A 25,636-nucleotide genomic window follows, 5' to 3' on the forward strand; every position below is an offset into this window, starting at 1 on the left:
ACAATAATTCAAAAAGCATCTCATCCATACAATATATCAAATACTTCAAAAAAAATTTATAGTAAAAATTTTTCATAGACACTGCTACAGTAAAGTTTTTCAAAATATCCCAAAAACAGCTAATTCAAACGGAGCTATTTGATAATATATTTATAATGAGATAATATGAGATAATATATTTATAATGGACATGCGGATTCGAATCGAATTGACTCGATCACAGCCAGACGAATTTTGGAGAAACCGGGCTCGACTTTGTCGAACATTATAATGAAATTCCAGAGGCCTGACCGGATCATTCTGGCAGTCAGCATCATTCAACTCCGAGCCCAATGAAGGTGGCCATGCACCTTACGTGCTATTTACCCGTAATCATTGTATTGGCAGCAGATTTATGTGTGGGCATCAGATTCTCCGCCCGGATATCGGAGACTTCAATTATAGACACAACCAATCAACAGCAGCTGCCAACAGCGATTTTTGCTCTAGGAAGCTTCTGGAGATCGGAGGCGGTGTTTGGCTGCTTGGATGGGGTTGTGCGTACGACTGTTGGCTATGCCGGTGGATCGAAAGCCAATCCCGAGTATCGGAGCTTAGGTGATCACGCTGAATCTGTTTAGGTCACCTCCTACGTTCCTTCTTTCTGCAGCCTATTGATTTACATTTTATTACTGGTTTAAGTCTTTTGGTTTTGCTAATTGGTAAAAGATTGGACAATTAGATCTTGTTTGAAATTTGAGGACTTGTCAAGATTTTGTTTTATAGTTGTTTATTGCTAATTCTCATACTCGGTTGTTGTGCCTGAGAAGGCTCTAATGTTGATTGATTGAAGATAAGTACTGGGGATGTTCTTTTTTTGTGATTAACAAAATTAGTTGGGAGAGGAAAATGGTGAATATTGATTGTTCCTATGAACTATCGTTACTCTAGGCAGATCATGGAGAATTAGTCAACTTCTTTTATTGCCAATGAGTCTTAATCAAGAAAAACTAGGAAGTATTTCCTATGCTTTGCGGGATATGGGGGATACAAGTGTAAAGATCTTGAATTGTTTTTAGCCATTCTATGCAACTTAGTTTTTGACTGTCATCGTTCTGTTTGCTTAGAAAAGGCCTTGGAGATTCTGTAACATGACCGTGCATGAGGTTATTGCTAATGGACTTGCAACAATAGGTTTCAGTCATCCCATCAACTTTGCATTGGTTACCTTTCAGCTAGATTTCTTTAGTTGTCCACCAGCACTGAGTGAGAGTGGAAGAGTGGTACTTCATTTTGTGAACTAAATGCTTGTAACAAACCTATTGTTGCAGTTTAATTTGTTATGAAGTCGTTGTAAGTCCCAAAGACAACCAAGAGGGGGGGTGAATTGGGTTGGTCAAAATCTTAATCAGATTTAGGCAATTTTTGCTAAATGAAAATTTCCTTCTTTTCTAGTAATGATCAACCAAGTAGATTAGAAGACAAGAGCAATATTGATCAGAAACACAAGTATAGACAAGCAATGAGAATTTTATTAAACAGAAAAGTAAATTGGGGAATCAAACCAAGTGTCTACCAAGCTATCCTCAAACTTGAAGACCACACACTAGGAAGAGCAACTTCTCTTTGATGGAAGACGATCAACTAGATGTACAATGGAGGGAGCACTTCCTCCTTGCCCTAAGCCTCACTTAGTCAAGCTAAGAAATTTTACAATCACTCAGAAAACCCTCAACAAAGCTACACTAAAGATCCTTTCAATCACAAAAGAAATGCTCACCAGAAATTCACACCACTTTAAAACAAATCTTGCTTTGGAGACTATTTTCTAGCTAAAATATCTCTTGAGATCTTGTAAACAAAGTGTGCAAAAGTCCTTCCTTCGTTCAGAACAGTTTGTTTTTAAAGGGGAACAGAAATGAGCTTCATTAAAGCTTCCAACGGATAGAAGGCAGATGAAGGGTCAGCTAGCCGTTGGGGCTTTCGGACGTCCGACGATCAAATCATCGTCCGAACCAATCGTCCGAAAATAGCCAAGTTGAAGTTCGGACGTCCGATGAGATTTTTGTCGTCCGACAGCACAGCGTCCGATCGTAGGCCGAGAGCTAGCAAGTTATCTTGGAATTTTTCGGACGTCCGATCTGGTTGATATGCGTCCGAGGTGTGCGTCCGATCCTTCCGGACGTCCGACAGTTTCCTTTCGGCCGTCCGACCTGATTGTCCTGTTTTTGCTTCTCATTTTGGTTGTCTTGCATTTCATGACATATTTGAACCTGATTCTTGGATAGACAAAAAAACTTGTATTTGAAGGAGGTTAGATAAACATTTCAAAGTACCAAGAATGACAAACTAGACATACTTAAAAAACAGTATCTTTGATCGGAACAAAACAATGACTAAATTCATTTATATTATTTCAATCTTGTTTGCCACATCCAAAGCATCGTAGACTGGAGTCAATCAAACATATGCTTTCCTTGTTCCATCAGGCCTGATCAATCTTGGTCAGTATAAACGAACTTTTGTGATCATCAAAACCAAGAATAACATTCTCCCCCTTTTTGATGATGACAAAACAAAAGTTTGAAATGAAATTTTATGATTGCAATGAAAACTCCCCCTTTCAAAATAGACAAGAACTCCCCCTGTCTTAGTGAATCACAAAATTTGAAAATTTTGAAAAACTCCCCCTCACAAGGCTGCCCATCCGAGTTAAACAATTAAGCATATCAGCCAATCCAAATTTAAACAATCAATCCAACATATCCTAACATCACCAATCATCAATCATGCCAACATCACCAATTATCAATCATCACTCAATCCAATCATTTGATACCATATCTCCCCCTTTTTGTCATCACAAACGGGCAACCAATCACATCAACATATCCACAAATTCACAAATTTAGACAAGTTCACACATCAAAACTTAGACCATCAATCAGAATAGACAATCCACAAATTCATTACATTCACATAAGCAGAATAGACAATCATTCATCAAAATATTCAGACATCCATCAAAACAGTACTTAAACATCCAAAACGAAACTTAAAATATCCATTACATTACATATTCATTGTTGAATACCACGAAAACATAAAAGAGACAAACAAAATGCAAATGTCCTAAATGATGAACTAAGTGGATCCAGGTGTCCTCCGAGAGAGCTGATATTGATCAAGATCCTCCTCTTCAGTTTCTTCATCATCTTCAGCAGCCTCTTCAACTGGTGCCTTGCCTTTATCTGATGTAGAGGTGCCATGAGGAGTCACAGGGGTTGAAGAACCAGGATCCGGAATTGATGAACTTGGATCAGTGGGGTGTAACTCTTTGTCATGGGAAACTTCCTCAACAACAGGGGGGGAAAACAGGAGGTTCTTTTTGTCTAGGAAGGCAGTTTGTTGCTCAGAGGACATAGTGAGCATTAGACCATGTTCTAGAAGAAGAACATGCTGTTTGAGTTCACGAAGGAGCTCAATTACTTCATCACTGGAAGAGGAAGATGCCTTAGAGGTAGATTTCCTAGGATGAATGGGAGTGAGTGGAATAGATGAAGGATCATGTGCAGCCTTAGACCTAAGTTCACTAGAAGATGCACCCTTATAAGCCCACAGATTATCTTTGAAAACAAGAATTTTCCTTTCAAAATACCCTTTTGTAAAGGCATAAGAAGATGCTTCTTTAGGACAAACACCTAGAATAGGGACTTTGTAAAACTCAAAAATCTTTTGAAGAAACTTTCCATAAGATAATTTTCTGCGAGAATCAGTGGCATAGCGAAGTAAGAACTTGCACATGACAAAACCAAAATCAATACGAATTTTTTCTTGAAAACAATAAAAGAGGTACAACTCCATTTTGTTTGCATCAGTTCTATGGCCATCAGTAGGCACAAGCAGGTTTGAAATGATAGAAAAAGCAATTAAATTCACAGGGGCCAGATCATTCAATTTAGCATCAGCAGGTGAGGAAAAACTTCTTTTGAAATAGGTTAACATTTTTGTCCCATCAAAATGATTTGCCACAGTCGGGAGCTCTTCATAGGAAAAGAAATTAGCAATCTTATCTTTGCATAAACGTTCAATGGTAGTATTTAAAATGGAGTTCACAATTTCAGAGTCAAAGATTAAGTCTACCCCATTAACCCTGGAAAATATTTCAGTTGGGTCAGAACCTTTCCTTAGATTGGCAAAAAATTGATGCAACATATCAGGATAGTAGACATTTGGCATAGAAATAAGATGTGACCATTTCTGGAAAGCAAATAGACTCAGAATGGATTCTAAACCTATGGAGCGAAATTCAGAGGGGTTTACAGTTCTTTGAGGGATGACACCCTTCTGGGATATCCAGGAGTATTTGTCTTTCGCAGCATCATCAAAGAATGTAGGAGGAGGGGCTGATTTTGGAGGCGGTTGAGAAGATGTCCCCTGTCCAGATTCAGGCTGAGAGGAGGGTTGTGGTGTAGGCCGTGACATTTGACCCTTGATAGCTCCTCTTTTGAAGCGTTTGGATGTCCGTTTGACAGTGGGAAGACTCTCATCCTCATCCCTGAGTGGATGCTTGCGTCCGGCAGTAACTTTTCCTCCCCTTAGATTCACCATTGTGCGAAATGTGTGGAATGAGGGATGCAAATGATGCACACAGCAGTAGGGAAGTGAATCGCACAGAAATTTTGGGACATAAAGTCCTTGAACAAGATTTGACAGAGCGGTTATGAGAAAGTAGGGTTTTGAGGGAAATTTGGGAATTTACGAAATGTTTTGCGATTCGATGAAATAATTAGGAGAAATGAATCGCAATCAATCAGGAAAAGTTTTGTTTGAGTCAATTTGGGAATGAGAGCTTCAGAATGGTATGAATTTGAGAGTGAGAAATGAGAGGGTTTTCGTCCGAGAGGAAATAGAAAAGAAGAGTTTGAAGCAAATGAGGGAGAAAGTTAATTTAAAAAGTGAGCCGTTGCACTGTCGGACGGCCGAACGAAGTTGTGCGTCCGACAGTTGCGTCCGAACAGGCGCAATTCTGGAAAATGGCTGAAGAACATCATCGGACGTCCGTTCATCTTCTTTCGGACGTCCGAAGACTTTGAGAAATTTTAGGATGATTTTTCGATTATTCCTAATTTTGATCTTAGATGAATGAACTGATCTAATGGCAGAGCTTTGGTAAAAATATCAGCAAATTGATCTTTAGAACAAACATAATTTACACATATGTCACCTTTTTGAACAAGATCACGAATAAAGTGATGCTTTATATCTATGTGCTTTGTCCTAAAATGATGAATAGGATTTTTGGTCAAATTTATAGCACTAGTATTATCACAGAATACAGGCATGCAGTCATACAACAATCCAAAATCATTCAAAGTGTGCTTCATCCATAAAAGTTGAGCACAACGTGCACTAGCGGCAATATATTCCGCTTCGGTTGTAGACAAAGATATTGCATTTTGCTTTTTGCTAAACCAAGAGACTAAACAATTTCCAAGAAAATGACAAGTTCCACTAGTACTCTTTCTATCCACACGACAACCTCCAAAATCAGCATCCGAATAACCGTATAGTGCAAACTCATTAGATCTAGCATACCAAAGACCATAGTCTAATGTACCTTTCAAATACCTAAAAATTCTTTTTACAGCATTCAAATGTGATTCTTTTGGACAAGATTGAAATCTAGCACACAAGCAAACAGCAAACATAATATCAGGTCTACTTGCGGTTAAATAGAGTAGGCTTCCGATCATACCTCTATATTGCTTTTCATCCACATGATTACCTTCTTCATCTTTGTCAAGCTTTGTAGAAGTGCACATTGGAGTTCCAACTTGCTTTGAGTCCTCCATGCCAAACCTTTTCAGCAACTCCTTGGTATATTTTGCTTGATTTATAAAAATTCCCTCAAGAGCTTGATGTATTTGAAGTTCAAGGAAGAAATTTAATTCTCCCATCATACTCATTTCAAATTCACTTTGCATAGTGGTGGAAAAATCCTTGCATAGATACTCATTAGTAGCACCAAAAATAATATCATCAACATATATTTGCACAATAAGAAGGTCATTCAACACTAGCTTAGTAAAAAGTGTGGTGTCCACAACACCCCTTTTGAAACCATTTTCAATCAAAAAACCACTTAGTCTTTCATACCAAGCTCTTGGAGCTTGTTTTAGACCATATAAAGCTTTAGATAGTTTAAACACATGACTTGGAAATTTTGTATTTTCAAAACCGGGGGGTTGATCCACATATACTTCTTGATCAATAAAACCATTTAAAAAGGCACTTTTAACATCCATTTGAAACAATTTGAAGCCTTTAAAGCATGCAAAAGCAAGAAGCATTCTAATAGATTCTAATCTTGCTACGGGAGCAAATGTTTCATCAAAATCAATTCCTTCTTCTTGTGCATATCCTTTAGCAACTAATCTGGCTTTATTTCTTACAACAACACCTTTATCATCTAACTTATTTCTAAAAATCCACTTTGTGCCAATGATAGGTTGATTTTGAGGTCTATCAACAAGTGTCCAAACTTCATTCCTCTCAAATTGATTAAGTTCCTCTTGCATTGCCAAAATCCAGTTTTCATCCTTTAAAGCATCATTGACATTTTTGGGTTCAAAAAGAGACACTAAAGCAAAATTGTCAATCACTTTTCTAGATGAGGAACGAGTGTTTACCTTCTCGGATGGATCACCAATTATAAGCTCTTTTGGATGATTTTGGCTGAATTTCCAAGCCTTGGGAAGATCTTTGAGTGGATCATCATTTTTGTCTTCATCTTCCTCTTCTTGATCATTATGAACTTCATTTTCCATTTCAGTTGTTGCTGGTTTAGAACTTCCTTCATTTCCAATTGACAGCTTTTCCATTCCTGCTCGAACACCTACATCATCATCCTCACACGGACTTTTGGAATTATCATCATTGGTTTCATCAAATGTTATATGTATAGCTTCTTCAATCACAAGAGTCCTTCTATTAAAAACTCTATATCCTCTTTTATTCTCACAATACCCCAAAAATATTCCTTCATCAGATTTTTTATCAAACTTACCAAGATGTTCCTTTAGATTCAAAATAAAACATTTACAACCAAATACTTTGAAATAACCAACTGTAGGTTTCTTATCAAAAATCAGCCCATAAGGAGTTTTCTTTAAGATAGGTCTCAAGAGAATTCTATTCATCACATAACATGCAGTGTTTACCGCTTCAGCCCAAAGATATTTAGGCAACCTACATTCATTTAACATAGTTCTAGCAGCCTCTTGGAGAGTCCTGTTTTTCCTTTCTACAACACCATTTTGCTGTGGAGTTCTTGCAATAGAAAACTCATGAGTTATGCCATTATGATCACAAAATTCTGGAAAACCACAATACTTGAATTCTGTTCCATTATCACTTCTAATTCTAACAATTTTTAATCCAAGCAGATTTTGCACTTTAGCAAACAATGAAGTGAAATTCTTGAATGCATCATCCTTATGAGCAAGAAATATTACCCAAGTGTATCTAGAATAATCATCTACAATCACAAAACAGTATTTCTTACCACCCAAGCTAGAGATTTGAGTAGGGCCAAATAAGTCAAGATGCAAGAGTTCTAAAGGTTTGGAAGTAGATACACACTTCTTTGGTTTAAAAGAAACTTTTGTTTGCTTTCCAAATTGACATGCATCACATATTTTATCCTTTTCAAAACTGATTTTTGGCAAGCCTCTAACTAGCTCCTTTTTCGAAATTTCCTTTAGTAACTCCATGTTAAAATGACAAAGTCTTCTATGCCACAACCAAGGATCTTCATTTGAAGCTTTAAGACATGTTAAGCTAGAAGAATCAATTTTATCAAGAACCACAATATATATGTCGTTGAACCTCTTACCTTTGAACACAACATTGTATTTGGAATCAAGCACAATGCATTCATGCTTTCTAAACAACACATTCAAGTCTTTATCACACAATTGACTAACACTAAGCAAATTATAACTCAAGTTATCAACTAAGAGCACATTATGAACAAAAGTTTCACCATCCTTACCAACATCACCTATTCCAATTGTTTTAGCTTTCACATCATCACCAAATGTCACTTTTCCACTTGATCTTGATTTCAGCTTTATGAACAAAGAGGGATCACCGGTCATATGCCTTGAACAACCGCTATCAATGAACCATTTGGACTTGTGTGAGCATTTTTCCTCATTATCTCCAATAGCCATGAAGGCCATTTGAGCTGATTCTTCCTCTTCTTCAACTTCCCCTTCAGAGTTGCATTCATCCCAAGTAATCTGGAAGTTGTTGAATCTTGGCTTTCGATCAGCTTTTCCATCTTTCATTTTCTTCATGGGGCATTCGTTTGCATAGTGTCCAGGCTGTCCACATTCATAGCATTTGTCCACTTGCTTCTTGTTGAATTCTTGTTTTCCTTTGTTCCTTGCATTTGATGAATAATTTTGGAATTGATTGCTAGGTCCTCCCTTTCTGAACTTCCTTTTATTCAAGATTCTTTTGAAGCCTCTTGTGATGAGAGCAAGATCATTATCATCACCATCCGAATCTTCATCATCCAAGTGAGCTGGATCATCTTCACTTTGAGTAGTCTTTAGAGCAATATTTCTTTTTGCTCTAGCATCCTCTTCCTCCTGCACTTTAGATTTCAGTTTTAACTCATAAGAGGTTAGTGAGTTAATGATAGATTCAATAGGCACAGAACTTAAATCCTTAGCCTCCTCTATTGCAGTCACTTTATTTTCCCATTCTTTGCCCAATGCATTGAGAATTTTTCTGTTCTTCTCTCCCAAGGTGTACTCTTTGCCCAACACCTCGAGATCTTTGATCAAGTCAGTGAACCTGCAAAACATTTTGTCAATATCCTCAAGAGGTTCAATCTTAAAAGATTCATACTTTGTGACCAAGATGGCCTTTCTCTGTTCTCTCACATTGTCACCACCCTCATGGATTTCTCTTAACTTATCCCTCATTTCTTTGGCTGATTTACAGCCTTTCACTCTAATTGATTCATTTGAATCTAAGGCACTATAAAGAACATTCATGGCCTTGGCATTCAATGTGAGGTTAGTCCTGTCTTGAGCATTCATTTCAGCTCTCATTTTTGGCCGAAGCAGCCCTGTATCTGCATCAAGAAAGTTAGTTTCATGCGGTCCTTCACTCACAATAAACCACAGTTCAATATCAATAGATTGCAAAAAAATAATCATCCGTTCTTTCCAGCTAACATAGTTGGAGCCACTGAACATGGGAGGCCTAGTAACAGATTGCCCCTCAACAAACATAGCATGACTGGTTGTCATCTTTACTCCAAGCCGTTAGAGCTTAATCTCAAGGAGACCAAGCTCTGATACCAATTGTAAGTCCCAAAGACAACCAAGAGGGGGGGTGAATTGGGTTATTCAAAATCTTAATCAGATTTAGGCAATTTTTGCTAAATGAAAATTTCCTTCTTTTCTAGTAATGATCAACCAAGTAGATTAGAAGACAAGAGCAATATTGATCAGAAACACAAGTATAGACAAGCAATGAGAATTTTATTAAACAGAAAAGTAAATTGGGGAATCAAACCAAGTGTCTACCAAGCTATCCTCAAACTTGAAGACCACACACTAGGAAGAGCAACTTCTCTTTGATGGAAGACGATCAACTAGATGTACAATGGAGGGAGCACTTCCTCCTTGCCCTAAGCCTCACTTAGTCAAACTAAGAAGTTTTACAATCACTCAGAAAACCCTCAACAAAGCTACACTAAAGATCCTTTCAATCACAAAAGAAATGCTCACCAGAAATTCACACCACTTTAAAACAAATCTTGCTTTGGAGACTATTTTCTAGCTAAAATATCTCTTGAGATCTTGTAAACAAAGTGTGCAAAAGTCCTCCCTTCGTTCAGAACAGTTTGTTTTTAAAAGGGAACAGAAATGAGCTTCATTAAAGCTTCCAACGGATAGAAGGCAGATGAAGGGTCAGCTAGCCGTTGGAGCTTTCGGACGTCCGACGATCAAATCATCGTCCGAACCAATCGTCCGAAAATAGCCAAGTTGAAGTTCGGACGTCCGATGAGATTTTTGTCGTCCGACAGCACAGCGTCCGATCGTAGGCCGAGAGCTAGCAAGTTATCTTGGAATTTTTCGGACGTCCGATCTGGTTGATATGCGTCCGAGGTGTGCGTTCGATCCTTCCGGACGTCCGACAGTTTCCTTTCGGCCGTCCGACCTGATTGTCCTGTTTTTGCTTCTCATTTTGGTTGTCTTGCATTTCATGACATATTTGAACCTGATTCTTGGATAGACAAAAACACTTGTATTTGAAGGAGGTTAGATAAACATTTCAAAGTACCAAGAATGACAAACTAGACATACTTAAAAAACAGTATCTTTGATCGAAACAAAACGATGACTAAATTCATTTATATTATTTCAATCTTGTTTGCCACATCCAAAGCATCGTAGACTGGAGTCAATCAAACATATGCTTTTCTTGTTCCATCAGGCCTGATCAATCTTGGTCAGTATAAACGAACTTTTGTGATCATCAAAACCAAGAATAACAGTCATCACTCATTTGATTTGGGTTCTTGACATAGTTAGCTGTTTTGAGCCCTTGAAACAGATCATTATTATAGTCTTCTGTGGAGCTAATGTAATGTTTATCCTGCCAAGAGTTTTGCTTGTGACCTGAATTAGCCGAAAGCTGGAAAACCATTTGCCTAATCTAATGTATGATAGCTTCAATAGCATAAAGGACATCCAAATTAAAAGTTTAGCAATATGAAAGTTTATGAACACTTTGACATAACATGATAGTCTCACTATACAGAAAAATGGAACTGTACTCCCAAGTCAGATACTGTTGCAATTACCAACTACCAAAATATGCTCTTTAGTAGACATTCAATTATTTCTACACTTGTTTTCTATATTGAAATCGATTCTGTGCAGATTGAATATGATCCTAAGGGAATTACTTTTAAACAACTTTTGGAGGTCTTCTGGACCAGCTACGATTCTAGGCAGGTGTTTGGGCAAGGTCCTGATGTGGGTAACCAGCACAGGTATTGTTGATAACCTGGATTGAAGTTGTATTTTCTATGTCAAAATGCTGGCTTTCTTAGTTGAAAGTTGAAAGTTGAAAGTTGAAACTTTCCAAGCAGATCCATTGTTTTCACAAATGGAACTGAAGAGTCAAGATTGGCTTCTGCAAGTAAAGAAAGAGAGCAGACAAGGTCAAAGAGTGACATTGTAACCACTCAAATTCAGCAATTGGGAACATTCTATCCTGCAGAGCCTGATCATCAGGTTAGTATCTTTCATCAACTTGTATAAATCACAAAAAAGCAAAATTGGTGTTACAAGTACAGGTTTTTCCTTTGTTTTGCTCCTATTCAGAACGGATAGGAGGGAGTCACTGTAGCCACTTGTAGATTTTGAAAGAGGTGGTCCAGCAGAATTTACGAGTGCAGAAGGATGACCTCTGCTTAGTTTTCTTTAGAAGTTAAAACCTTTATCTTATTCCTGGCTTCTGCTATATTCTTGCTGGGCACATTTTGCACTTATAAGAATGAAAGGAACATTAATGAAAATTTTGACTTGTGATCTTCAGAAATTTGAGCTGAAACGGAATCCATTTCTTCTTCAACTAATGGGAAACTTGCTTGAAGAAGAGCTGGAAAAATCAAGTCTGGCAGCCAAATTAAATGGTTATGCAGCAGAGCTTTGTCCTCCAAGATTGCAAAAACGTATTCATGCAAAGATCAATGACATCCTAAGAAAAGCTTGGCCCATCCTCAGAGAAGTTTAGGAAGAAATATTTTTTGGTGGTGAACTTAAAGATCCTGGGAGGCATATATTTTCGGGGGAAAATTTATTCAATTTCGTTCAGCCGCCTGCGACATTTTTTTTGTTAAATTATACCACTAATTTAGTTATTCCTTGGAAGATCTAACGATTCCTTGAGAAAGATTGAGCATTATGACAACTTTGGATTTCACGACATTTTTCCTCAAAATTGGAGCGACTGATTTTTTGTTTTTTGGTACAATATTTTATCTGCTTTGTAAAGGATATTATAGTCTAATTAGTTAATTCGTTTAAGGATATTATAATTTTTCTGTCGTGGATACACACTGTTACGGGTACCCTGCTGGCTACTGGCACTAGGCCATTAATAATGTGGACGTGCAAAAATAATAAAATTTTATCCTTTTCTTTTGAGTACCATCAATTATTATTATTTTTTAATATCTCATAGTCAGATTAAAGCATTTTCACTTGTATTGAAGATTATTTAGAAAACAACAGTAACGAAGAAAATACTTAATTTTAGAAAGCTGAAAAGTAAATGAAAAATAAAAGGTGCTGTTGCTGAAATTCTAATTGTAGTAATTAGTAGGACAAATTTAATGACAAAAAATCAGTTTTTACTTGTTGCATTGCATGCTCTTCGACATTTTTTGTTTTCCAACTCTTCCCACCAAAAAAAAAAGGAATAAAAATAAAAGCATTTGGGCAGTGTAACGGGCTAGTTGAAAAAGCCCATGTACACCAGAGGGCGCAGGCACACACGTAGCCCAAAGGCCGCGAGTGACCAATTTCGTTTAGGCTAATTTCTTAGAATATTCGTATAAAAAAAAAATCCGCCAAATGAAGCTCTGACACACTTTATTTCTCATCTACACCTGCCGTGCTGACCAAAAATAATTTTCCATCCACAGTCTGACAGCATAAAATTCAGTAGGGGTCTCAGTCCTAGCCGTACTGACTGTGCACGGCTCCCTGACGCGGATGTCGGCCGCAGCCGTGCACAGTCAGCACGGCTGGGGCTGACACTTCTGACCCCCTTGCAGCAGCTGTCGGCTGACTTCGGGAAAAAAAAAGGCTAGGGGTTTGGTTTTTAAAGTTTGGTTGCTTCTAGTGTGGAAAGTAGAGTGAACTCTCCACCGTGGGCAGATGAAGCATTAACTCAATTGGGACCCAATTGAATAAGGCAACCAGCTATGGCTGTAGGGTTGGCTTAACAAACCTGGCCTTGATGATGGATGGTGCCCGGAAATCCTGAGTGAATTAATGACTTTCTTGCATCAAAACCTGAGTTTTGTTATTACTGAAAAAGTGCTTAACATACTAGTCGAGTTTTCATAATTACGATCCCAAGCTTGACATGCCATGTTGGTACCAACTGGATTATGGTTATGAAATTGGGTTCTTGTTAATTATTATTACAAGAAATATTTATAATTGGAAAAGATTCATTTCTTGCATAATGAATAATAAATATTTTTAAGAAAAATCGTTTAAAATATCTTTCACATTTCGTTAAACGAATTTTTTCATCTTTTACTTTTAAAATATTAACTTTATATATCTTACAAATTCAAATTCACAATTTTTGGCCCCAACCTAAGTTTCAACCACTTTTTAGTCTAAATTATTACATGACTCATATGCAATAATTGTTTTATACAAAAATGTCAACTTTTACTTTTTTTTAGCGACAAAAATAAATATAAATTGACAAAAATGAATATGGTATCAAGTTAGATATTGCTTGTTTAAATGCAAAAATGAATATTAATTTGATCATTTGTTTAATTATAAATGGGGTATAACTTTTTTGCCTATAAAAAAATGAACTTTTCTTTTTGCCATGATAAAAGCTACTTTTATTTTAACTATCTATAACTACCCATAAATATCATAACTACTAATATAAAATTATTTTATGAAAAATATTTAAAAGATTAAAATGTGTTTTGATAATAAAACAATTATTTAAAATATATGATCATAAATATTATATATTTTTTGATTGCACACACATTGGATGTGCATGAGCACTAGTTATAATTGAATTCCAAATCTCGCTCCTAGTGATAATGCAATTGTTTCAAATAGTGAATATCTTCCCTACTAAATAATTAGATTGTGCTAAACTAGATCCTAAGTCTATTAGCTTCCACGGTAGATGTCAAGTTATGCTCCCACGGTAGCGGTGCAATAATTTCTGCACGTCACATGACCTTTGTCAGGCGCCTAAGAATGGCTGAGAAAGGCCCCTGGCCTTTTTTTTTGTTGATCGCCTATCCCCAGCCGTGCCCAGTCAGCACGGTAGGGGACAGGCTGATAAAAAAAAAAATTGCACTGCTGACTGTATTGAAACTTTTACAGAGGTCAGAGAATTTATTCTACTGCCGTGCTGACTCAGCACGGTAGGTATAGTTTGAAAAATATAGTGTGTCAAAGCTATATTTGACGGATGTTTTTTTTTATGCCTATATTTTAAGCAATTAGCCTTTGGTTTAATATTATTTGATTTGAGTAGTAGGAGTATTTGATCTTGCACTTCGAGTTGGAGCTGCCACTGGTGAAGCGCAAGACATCACTCGGGTACTTATTAAGGTCAGTCAAACTCAAGCTCAGTTGTTAATTCCCACTTACTCCATTCCGTTGCTCTTCACAGAATAAAAATTTAACCAATAAAAGCAGCAAAAATAGAGTCAGGTCGGAAGAGGAAGAAGAATTCGGCTCCAAATCCATCAACGGATCGGTCAGAAAAGCACAAGAAGAAGACGATAATGTCCTCGTCCTCATCTTCCGCAAATAGCGTTAGGGCTTCCCACATATTGATAAAGCACGAAGGATGTGACGACCCCACCTCCCCCTAAGGCGTACCACAGGGTTCGGCGGACCGCCTGCCCAGTTCTCGCCAGGACTCACTCACTCGTACCTCACGCATTCATCCAAAGGCAAAAAGAAAAAAAAAATAACATCGCAATTCAACTTAAAATATACATCGATCCACAAATCAAGATACAAAACTGCTATACACCCAAAATATTTCAAAGGACATACAAGCCAAGTACAAGTCATTCTAATCGAGTGATAGCGCGAGTACAAGTCAAAAGTCAAAACATCTAGTCTATGCTAGTCTGTACACATCTCACGCCATGCTCGTACCCCCTGTAAGGAAAACAAATGACGTGGAATGAGCTAAAAACCCAGTGAGGTTCGAAATAGCAAATCGACCATTGTTTACAAGTACAAGTGTCAATATAGCAAAGTAATGAGCATGAAAAGTTCACAAAAGTGGGCAATAATACTTCAAGCAGCAAATCGCAAAATGAGCGAGTGTAAAGTTTTTTTTCTTTTAAAACGAAACAATAATCCAATAAAAAATAATCATTCCAAAGTATAAGGATACGGATGGCTCTCAGAAGCCAAATTCCCATTGCATCACCAGAGCTTGATCAAGTAATAGTTGACACTCCGTCAACCTTCAAGTAAGTAACCAATCCATTAGAGCACCACTTACACTACTCTCCGTCCACCATTGACACCCCCTACTAGGCCCAAAATCCTCAATAAAGATTGATGGTAATACTCGAGTACACCGATTAGTCGAGGAGATAACACTCCACTCGACATCACTAAGTACCCATGGTTCGTTATCTAATCGACCAAGCCCTTGCCGGCTCGACTCGATTAACTAGCCAGTGGGGTTTGGGTCCCCAGGAAAGTCGATGAGATAACGCTCCAATCGACTGAATCAAGATAAAAGTACGGAGACGGGAATGAGAGGCACCTCCCACTCGGATTGAGTGTGGTACATACTGCCGCTCCGCACTAACAACTCAAGTACAAGTATATCAAATCAATTGCAACAATAAACAAGTATATATCATATTAGGGCAAGTGCGATAAAGTATACTCTTGCCCGATCAACAAATTACATATCATTAAATCACATTGGTCAAGTATTGAAAACAAGTGTCCAGTTCAATCAGGTATTTGGAAGCACTCACCAAAAGTCTAGTGCGTCTCAAAAATCATGTTCCGGTCCAACTCCTTGGTTGGAGTCCAAATCTGCGATAAAATATCATTTACTAGTGTAAAACTCTCTAGAGTTCGAAACTTAGGAGTTTCGCTTCAAGAAAATCAAGTAAATGCAACTCATGTAAGTAGTATTCAAGATACTTATCAAATCCCAAAAAATTCATGCTCGCTCGTTTAGTTTCGATAAGGAAGCGGTTAAAACTTTAGAGTTTCCATTGGAGTCGAAAGAACGAGGAAAACATATTTCAAGTAGTCGTTATTTTCATTTTCTCAAGGGTACAAGCTCGGCCAAGTTCTAACTTATATACCTCGATAACAGAAGACGCAAATATCCTAGATGGTTCACGTGGTATTCGCTCTCAAGCCTTACTCGAGGCCCAAGTAGGTCTACCTAGTCCTCGAGCGTAAATTTGGGTAGCACGCCCTTTGTATTTACCTATTTTCTAGCCATTTATGGCTTCATTCTTTTCCTCAATCAATCCCAAAGTCACACACAAAATCATCTCATTTCAATAGCCATTCCATAGGCTCAAAGTCATACAAGTATAAAATCAAGCTAGGAACATGTGCGGAAATGAAGTTTGAGTCATAAAACAAAAGACAGATTTGCCGTCACTTAGCGTAACGGGCACAACCGAAGGTACACTTATTGGATTGGGGTGAAATTTATACCGTTTCGAAGCTAAGATAAAGGCCTACAACTTTGATGAAGACCACTCAGTCCAGTTCGTGGTGTGTCCAGGTCAAAATTTCAAATTACAGAACCAGAATCTCACATTTGGGCTAGTTAACTGCACTATGCATAAACGACAATAACTCAAGCTACCGAAGTCCGATTAAGGTGTTTTCAGGGGCGTTGAAAAGCTAAGACATAAAACTAAAACTTCTGTATTTTGGCCAAATGGTAATTCAGTATGGATCAGGGTGAACAGATGCGGTCAGATTGGTGAAATGTCAAAACTGTCCCTAACGTTCTACCTATGGCAGTCAGGGGTATTTTTATATTTTCACATGATACAGTACTCGGATTGAGCTGAAACTTTACAGAAAACTATAAAATATCATTCTCTACAACTTTCATGTTTTGTGCTAAGCCTAATTCGGCCTCTAACATGGTGAAATAGAACCGGGCAGAACCAAGCAGCGAAGAGTTCTAATTCTGGAATTCAATGAATTTAAGGTGCAAACTTCATATTTCTAGCTTGAACCACTACCTCAACCTCCTATACAAGATTATATACACCATATGCCACCTAAAAAACAGCAAATACAGTTAACCAACTCAACCCTAACTCAAGAACATGCACCATATCCATCCAAACCACTAAAATAGCTATCATTTGGCACAAATATGCATTGTTACCCAACCTTAACCAAATTTAAGTAAGAGATAAGGAGAAGACAGCCATGTACCTGCCAAAAACTCCCTTGTAGGTGTGAAACCAAACACTTTCTTCCCAAACTTTTACCACACACAACTACCTAAGCACTCAAATGAAGGTTTAATCGGTTTGGATTCAGTGATTTTGCTCAAATGAAGGTGATTCAAGGTGAAACTTGGTGGTTGCTCACTTGGTTTCTTTCTCTCCTTTTCTCCTCTCTAAGTCATGGTTCTGATGTGCAGAAATGGAGGCTAAAATGAAGCTTCAAGAAGGTTAAGATGATAGGATTTTAATTTGGTCAAAGTTGGACAAGTGTCACCTTGTGATTGGAAGTCAATTTTTTTCTTTTCTCTCTTGGTTTTAGTCCACAATTTCGGCTGCCTTAAGAAGATATTTAGGTCTGATTTTGATCAATTAATAACAAGGAGATTAAGGTAATAAAGTAGTGGTCAAGTGGTGCACTCAATCGGTAATGAACGGTACACATCGGTTCAACCCGATTTTTTTCTTATTTCGCACGTACTAGGGTTTTTCACTTATAATTTACTATCTTATGGTTATTACTTCTAATCACACACTTTTTCTTATCTAAAACTCATTCTTAATCACCAAATTTAATGCACACTCCGTACCGAATAATCATACTACGAAAAGACGTAAAAACCTTAGTTTACACTAACGATGAATGAAAAGGGAAAACTCTTAATTATATTGTTTATTCTAACCCTTGGGGATGTAAATGAGTAGTATAGCTATTATAAGGTAATGGATTTCAAATAAAAGGGGATTTTAAGAAAATTGTGAGGGATTTTACAACTCCATAGACTAAAATTAGGGTTTTGAGTAAAATCTGAGGGATTTAAGAAAAATTTGTTAGTCACAAGTAAAACTAGGATTTTGAGTACAAGGAGGGTTTCTAGTCTTTAAAACAAAATAATGTCTTAAAACCAAAAATAAAATAGCCGTAATATCCTCTTTGAGGCTAAACAAAACATTAGCCTAAATATCGAGGTATCACAAAGGATCCCGGCGCAATGCTTTCTGGAAAGATCCAGAAGCCAAATCATCAGTAACACCACTCGCGACGCTGCCGTTTCTCAGCTCATAGCTCTCCGCCAAGACATCATCTCCGGCAAGGCTAAGTTCGAGGACATTCCCGCTTGTTACTCCGATTACAGCTCTGCTAAGCACAGAGGAGACCTCGGTATTTATCCCCTTTTGTTTTAATTTTGATTTAGTTTTTCTTTCTAATTTACTTTCTTCCATTTATTTCAAGTGTTGTGCTTATGTAATTTAACCATTCAATTTTTTTTAACTTTTATTTTAAGGTGTTTTTCATTAATTTTGTCTGTGATTCTAGCTCTTAAATTTGTTATAAAGATGCTTATGTGTTAGTGGAGGCTGGTAATTTTGGTTCTTTTTTGAGATAAGTCTCTGCCTTCCCCCCCCCAACAAAAAAAAAATTTGTTTGTCAAACAGATATATGGAATTGTATCAGCAATTACTTATTTGTTTCTGCATTTTAAGGATCGAGTATTTTGGATTCTGATTGAGGACATCGAGCTCACCGGAATATGTATTAGAATTTATTGATTTTTACATGGATTAGGAGCAAGAAAATATTGGAAAAGTAGCTCCACTGCCATTGTGTTTCAAAAAGATTACCAGAATTAGTATGATAGTAATACCAATATAATCTTCATCCATGAAAAAATACTACTTCGACTGAACTTACGTTCTTAGCAATTGTTTTTTCTCATTATTTTTCTGGAATGGTATTAGTCGATAATTCCATGATAATGTGCATGCTTTTCTTGAGCTCTTTAGTTGTGGGTATTGCCTCTTCAATTAGACGAACTTTTGTTGATTTGTACTGCTTAAGCAATGTGGAAACTAATTGGCATAGTCATTTTAAACTAATAGAATTATTTGAGATGGTTTTAATTGGATAATTCCATGTCATACTTGAACAGGATGTCCTCTTCAGTTTGTTCTATGCAATCTTAGTGATAGCATGAGGCTTGTATCATTGCACGAGTAAAGATGATTATGACCATCCTAAGTGCAGAATGCCAACCAATAATTAGCTGTGTCACTTAATGACTTTTGGATCAAATTAAAGTTTTCTGGAATTTCGGTTGGTTAGAGCGTAAGATAGAGTATATATGCTGAGAATTCATTTTACATGATGAATATCACTATTCACCATGCCCTACGTCATGCTACTCAACCTCATCAGCGACATTTTATGATCACTAGTATGAAAAACATAATTTTTAAGGTCTCAAAGGCCAAATATTATCCTATACCAAATTGGGCTGCATAACATGGATTTGATGATCTCCCTTGCATAATATACGAGCTTTGACGCTCTTAAGATTACAATCATATTCTGGAATGATCACCTCCTTATAGGTGGCACAACGCCCCTGCCAAGTGGAGCTCCACGACCAGCAGCCTGAGCCTGCATACACGGATGGCACAGTCAGGCAAACTTCACCCCACAAAACTTAATTTGTAACCCCATATATTTCTCCAAGCTAATCATTTTACATACTCCGTAAAACTACATTCTCTTTGTTTTATAGTATTTGTTAAATCCTAGTTCTATAGTGGCCATCCAACATTGCTTTTTTCTTGACAAGAGATCATAATGCATTTTAGAGCTTACAGTGCAGATATGGAGTGTCATTCCTAACTTTTAGATTTAAATAAATGATCTAGGAGCATAAGATGCAAAAGTCACGAAATAGATCTTACCCTGGCTCTCATGGCAACAGCACGTCCCCGTCTAACGCCAAGTGTTGAACCCTTGCCCTTCAAAAGATAATATCAAAAGTGTAAGCAAAGCTGTGATGGTCACAAATACACTTTAATACACATGGGCAAACTGGGAAAGCACCTTGATTCTAGCTTCTAGACGTTTGAACATTGGAGCATTCTTAAGCATATCTGGAATCACCATAAACCTGATAAAAATTTGTTTTACCCGTAATCAGAACTCAGAAAGCAGTTGAGAGAATCAGAAAATATTTTATATTACAGTTTTTGTACCTGACTTTGCTGCCTTGAATGAAAACATGCTCAAGTTGTGATACCTTGCCATCCTATAAAGATACAGACCAAAATTAGTCTTCCACAAGACTAAAAAAAGCCAAAAGGGCACAACATAACATCTTAATCCAATGAAACTCTCTCTAATAGGCAGTAAAAAACAACTGAAGTCTTGAAGCTAATTTTCTTCAGTTCAGAGGTTCAAAAAAGAAGATATCAGGATTGAGGCGACTGAAGATGTAAATTATACCAGTGCTTCAAAGATCCATGAAAGGATAAGAGATTGTTCAGAAGCTATCAACAATTCAAAAAGAGATCTTACATTCTGTAGCCATTGATGTGGAAGAAATTATATGGCACTGGAAATAATTGTTAATGAATGTCAAAAATGACAGGTCCAATTTCAATGAAATTATCAAGGAAGGAATACTCTTAAAACCAGCTGTTAGTTAAAATAAGTACGATAAATGAGCATCCACAGGTCAAAAAGTTCCTTACAACCCCAACCCCAGGTAGTCCGACACACTGTGAACTCTAAAGCATGTGTGCAGAAGACACTTAATTTGTTGTAAAATCTGAGACGTGCATCTGACACCTAAAGGACACGTCATAAAATAAGATGCTTAAATCTACAATAAAAACACATATTAAGGACCTAACCCACAACCCAAAAAAAAACACATATTAAAGAACGGTTTTGCATGTAAGATCAAAGAATTTAAAAAAAGAAAATACACGACCTGGAATTTAGTTGGATAGAATTCTGTTATATGAGAACATATTGCCAATAATAGTTTTAAAATACTTTTGCCACAAATATGAAATTCTTACTAGGAAAACCTGTATAAATCATTTATGACCACAAATACAACTGACTGTCCTCGTGTTCTGAATAGCATTCACCACCCAACCCATGTTACCTCCTTAAAGAGTGAATAGATTTCAGTTCCAATTTACTAACATCCCATAGTTTCAATTTTCCTGCCACAGAAAATCATCATAGGCTTCCGCCCATCATGCATTGGAATCAAAGTGAAAGAAAAAGGCATTAAGAAGCTCGAAAGCAGCATAAAGACACCAGAAAAAGAAAAGCACTTTCATAATTCTTAATTGTGAAGACTTGCAAATTCCTTATATTTTTCTTAAAAATGCCCTTTTATTTGGGAATTATTCATTTATTATGGCCCTACTACACAATCACCCAACAATAAGTGTAAATGAATATAGAAGTAAGGGTTTCGTTGTTTGTTTTCAAGTTAGAGCGAATTAGGGTTTTCACGTTTTTCCGTAGTGTGACTATTCGGTACGGAGTGAGGATCAAATTTGGTAGGTAAGAGTGACTTTTGGATGAGAAAATATTATATGATTTGAAGTGATAATAATAAGTTAGTGATTAGAAGGTAAAAACCCTAGTATACGTGATTTAAGAAAAAACGGCTCGAACCGACGGGTATCGATCATTACCGATTGAACCCACCACTTGACCACCACTTCCCTACCACCATATACCCTTGATATTTTTTAAAAATATATCCCTCATCCTCAGCCATATAGCCGAAATATGTGGGCCAAAATGCAAGGAAAAGAAAGTAAAATTTGGATGGTTTTGGTGGTGACAAGTGTTGGTCATCTATGGTCCCTTGACCAACCCTTTTGTCTTGCCTTCTTATCTCTCATTTCAGCTCATTTCCCTCATTTTCTTTCTGTTTTGGCTGAGAGCAAGGAGAGGCAAAAGAGTGAGGAGAGTTTTCAATCTTCTACCTTGAATCCAACCTTTTGAGTGCAAACAAGAAAAACTAAACCGATTAATCACTAGTTTGGAAGCTTGGGAAGCTTAAAGAACCAAAAATTTCAAGGAGAGGTGAAGGATCATTCTTGCAAGCTCTTGTCTTGAGGTATAATGGCTAATCAACCTTTCTTTCTCCATTAATCATGATTAAGTTGGGTATTAATGTTAGTATTGTGCTTGTGATGCTTGTTCCAAGTGATTTTGATGATTATATGGATGACTTTTGAGTTAGGGTTTCTTGTGGGTTAGGTGTTGTACGATGTATACATCTGGTATATAATCTTGTAAAGGAGATGGTAGTGGTAGTTTCAAGGTAAAAATGTGAATTATAACTTGAATATAGCAAAATTCCAGATTTCTGGAAATTGTAGTTCTAGTTCTACCCGATTCCATTTCATCATGTTAGAAGCCGAATTAGGCTTAGCACAAAACATGAAAGTTGTATAGAATGACATTTTATGGTTGCCTACAAAAGTTCAGCTCAATCGGAGTAACGTAGCCTATGAAAAGATGAAAATACCCTGACTGCCCTAGGAGTAAAATCAGCGGACAGTTTTGACAGTACACTAAGTTGGTTGCGTTTGTTCACCTAGATACGTACTGAACTAGCTTTTAGCCAAAACATGAAAGTTTTATTACTTTGTCTTAGCTTTTCAACGCCTCTGAGAACGTCTTAAACGGACTTTGGTAGATTGCGATATGGCCATTTTAAGATAGTGTGGTTAACTGGTCTACCAGTAGGAGATTGGCTCTGTGAATTGGGAATTTGAATGGGTTACACTAGAAATTGGACTAAGTGATCTTCATCAAAATTGTAACCCTTTGTCTTAGCTTCGAAAAGGTATAAGTTACACCTCAATCCGATAAGCGTAGCCTCAGTTGTGTCCGTTACGCAAAACCACGTCAAATCTGTCTTTCGCTAGACTTCATTTCCGCACATGTCGTTAGCTTGATTTTTGTACTTGTATTACCTTGAGCCTATTGAACGGATATTGAAATGAGTTTTTTTTATGTGTAACTTTGGATTTGACTGAGGAAAAGAATGAAGCCATAAATGGCTGGAAATAGGAAAATACAAAGGGCGTGCTGCCCAAATTTACGCTCGAGGGCTAGGTAGACATATTTGTAACTTGAGTAAGGGTTAAGAGTGACTACTGCTTGAGCCATCTAGGATATTTGCGTCTTCTTTTACCGAGGTATATAAGTAAGGACTTGGCCGAACTTGTTCCCTTGAGAAATAAAATAATGACTGCTCGGAGTATGTTTTTCTTGTACTTTCTACTCAAATGGCATTTCCAAATATAAATGTTACAAAGTTTTGTAGTTTAAAAAGTGAGCAAGTGTTTCACGACTACTCTTCAAGTGAATTTCAATTTCTTGATTCTTATTGAACGAAACGTCTAAGTTTCGAACCTTAGTCGATTTTCAAAGTTCTTAAGTCAAGTTTTATCGCAGATTTGGACTCCAAACCCGGAGTACAATCCCGACGCGATCACTAGAGGCACAACTTTTGGTGAGTGCTTCCAAATATCTGATTGAACTTGATATTTGTGATTTATCTTTGACCAATGTGATTACATGATATATATAAGTGATTTGATAGGGCAAGGGTGTACTTTATCGCACTTGCCCTAACGAGATTTGTTCTTGTTCATCGAATTCAATTGTCTTGCTCTACATGCGTGTGAATTATATCTTGCCTGGAACTCCAGAAACCCTGTGGCTAGTTAATCGAGTCGAGCCGGCAAGGGCCAAGTCGATTGGATAACGAACCCTGGGTAATTAGTGATGTCGAGTGGAGTATTATCTCCTCGGCTAATCGGTATACTCGAGTAATACCACCCGTATTTTGTGTGGCGTGCGGGCCCGGTAAGGGGGTTGATCGATGGACGGAGACTGGCGTGAAGTGGGGTTTTTCTGGACTAGTTCATTACTTGAAAGTTGACGGAGTGTCAACTACCAATCGATCGAGCTGTGATGGAGCCGAGATATGAGCCACTGTATCCTTACATGTGAATGTGAACCAGATATTTCTTGACTATCTGAAGCGTTATTTCTTTGATTCGACTTGTTTGCTCGCTATTTCACTATCACGCTGTTATTACTTTATCTGATGTCCAATTTGATATTTGGAATGTCACTGAGCTTTGGCTCACTCCGTTAGTTTTGTTTTTCTTACAGGGGTACGAGCGAGGCGTGAGATATGTAAAGACTAGCGTAGCCTAATTGTTTTTGACTTTTGACTTGTACTCGCGCTATCACTCGATTAGGATGATTGTACTTGGATTGTATACACTCTGAACTCGTTTGGGGTATATAAAGGCTTTGTATTTTGAATATGCATCGATGTAAATTGTAAGTGTGAATTGCGATGTTATTTATTGTCGATGGATGTATGCACGTGATACGAGTGAGTGAGTCCTGGCGAGAGTTGGGCGGGCCACTCGCTGAACCCTTTGGTACGCCTTGGGGGGAGGTGAGGTCGTCACAGGTGGTATCAGAGCCTAGGGGTGAATTGATCTGGATAGATTGAGTGCTTGATACGATAGGCTAGGGTTTTATTCTTGAGCTTAGACTTTAGCCTTGTTTTCTACGCCTCATGTACTTACTTTTGCACCGTTATTTGCAAACATAGGTGATGGTGGGTGCTGACGCTTCTGGTGGTGCTGGCCGTCTCAGCCCGTACCTACTGACACTCCTACTGACGAGCCATATCTGGAGGGGCCCGTTTGTCGCGTGATCACGTACCAGGAGAGCCCCGATGGGCCAGTGCAGCGGTGGTCCCCAGGGCACAAGATTCGTCGTTGCGATTGCTGGAAGACCTACTCCCACCCCGATCAGGTAGTGCTCGCAGTGGACGATGAGCGGAGACGATTGGGTAGCGCCAATCGTAGGTGCCAGTTGGAGATAGAGCGTCTCCAGGCTGCTCTCCGAGTTCAGGGACCCCGGATCCGAGAGCTGGAGACCTTAATTTTGGAGGAGCAGCAGCGGACTGATGCCTTTCTCGAGCAGGCTCAGGCGGCTACTGGACGCCTTATGCGAGTGGTTGAGGATATTTGGGACCGGACCGGCCATATCCTGACTGAGTGCGAGGCACTAGTGGAGGATGTGATTCAGGACTTGGCCGAAGAGGGTCAAGTGCCTGTAGTCCCTGATGTTCCTGGCGCTCCTGAGGAGGACCCGGAGGAGGAGCCGAGTGCATCCACGGAGTCGGTTGGGTCGGCATCTAGCCAGACGACTTGTTAGGATTGAGGAGATTTTTGTGGGATAGTTAGGAACATAGTAGGACGACACGTTTTCTTTTGTTTTTGACTTTGACGTGTCATGGTGGATGTCAATAGGGTTTCTTTTGTTCTATATTCCTTGGCTAGTATAGCCTTTGACTTGCATAGGTTGGCATGTATATGTGACTTGTTTGCTATGTATATAAAGAACCTGTTTATTATGCGTTTTATTGCCTCTGTTTATCCTTTTGAAACATGCTACATGAGCCATACCTTACCTTGTTTACATGTCTATAGTTGGTTAAACCCAAAACATGGAGGGTAGAAGAAGTCAAGTCAGGGGAACTA

General features: G+C 38.0%; 1 protein-coding gene and 1 pseudogene across 1 annotated transcript; one reads left to right on the forward strand and one right to left on the reverse strand.

Moving 5' to 3' along the window:
- The first annotated feature begins 332 nt into the window (after positions 1–332).
- LOC113777191 lies at positions 333–11,808 on the forward strand (annotated as a pseudogene).
- A 7,814-nt stretch (positions 11,809–19,622) lies between these two features.
- LOC113777192 (small nuclear ribonucleoprotein SmD3b-like) lies at positions 19,623–21,190 on the reverse strand. The gene is made up of 6 exons (XM_027322227.1): positions 21,152–21,190; positions 20,526–20,600; positions 20,276–20,328; positions 20,124–20,190; positions 19,982–20,038; positions 19,623–19,685 (listed from the first exon to the last, which is right to left on the reverse strand). Exons 1-6 carry the CDS (start codon positions 21,188–21,190, stop codon positions 19,623–19,625), a joined length of 354 nt encoding a protein of 117 aa, XP_027178028.1.
- Between the last annotated feature and the right edge of the window lie 4,446 nt (positions 21,191–25,636).

This window comes from Coffea eugenioides, chromosome 7 (assembly GCF_003713205.1).
Source record: "Coffea eugenioides isolate CCC68of chromosome 7, Ceug_1.0, whole genome shotgun sequence".
Lineage (NCBI taxonomy): Eukaryota > Viridiplantae > Streptophyta > Magnoliopsida > Gentianales > Rubiaceae > Coffea > Coffea eugenioides.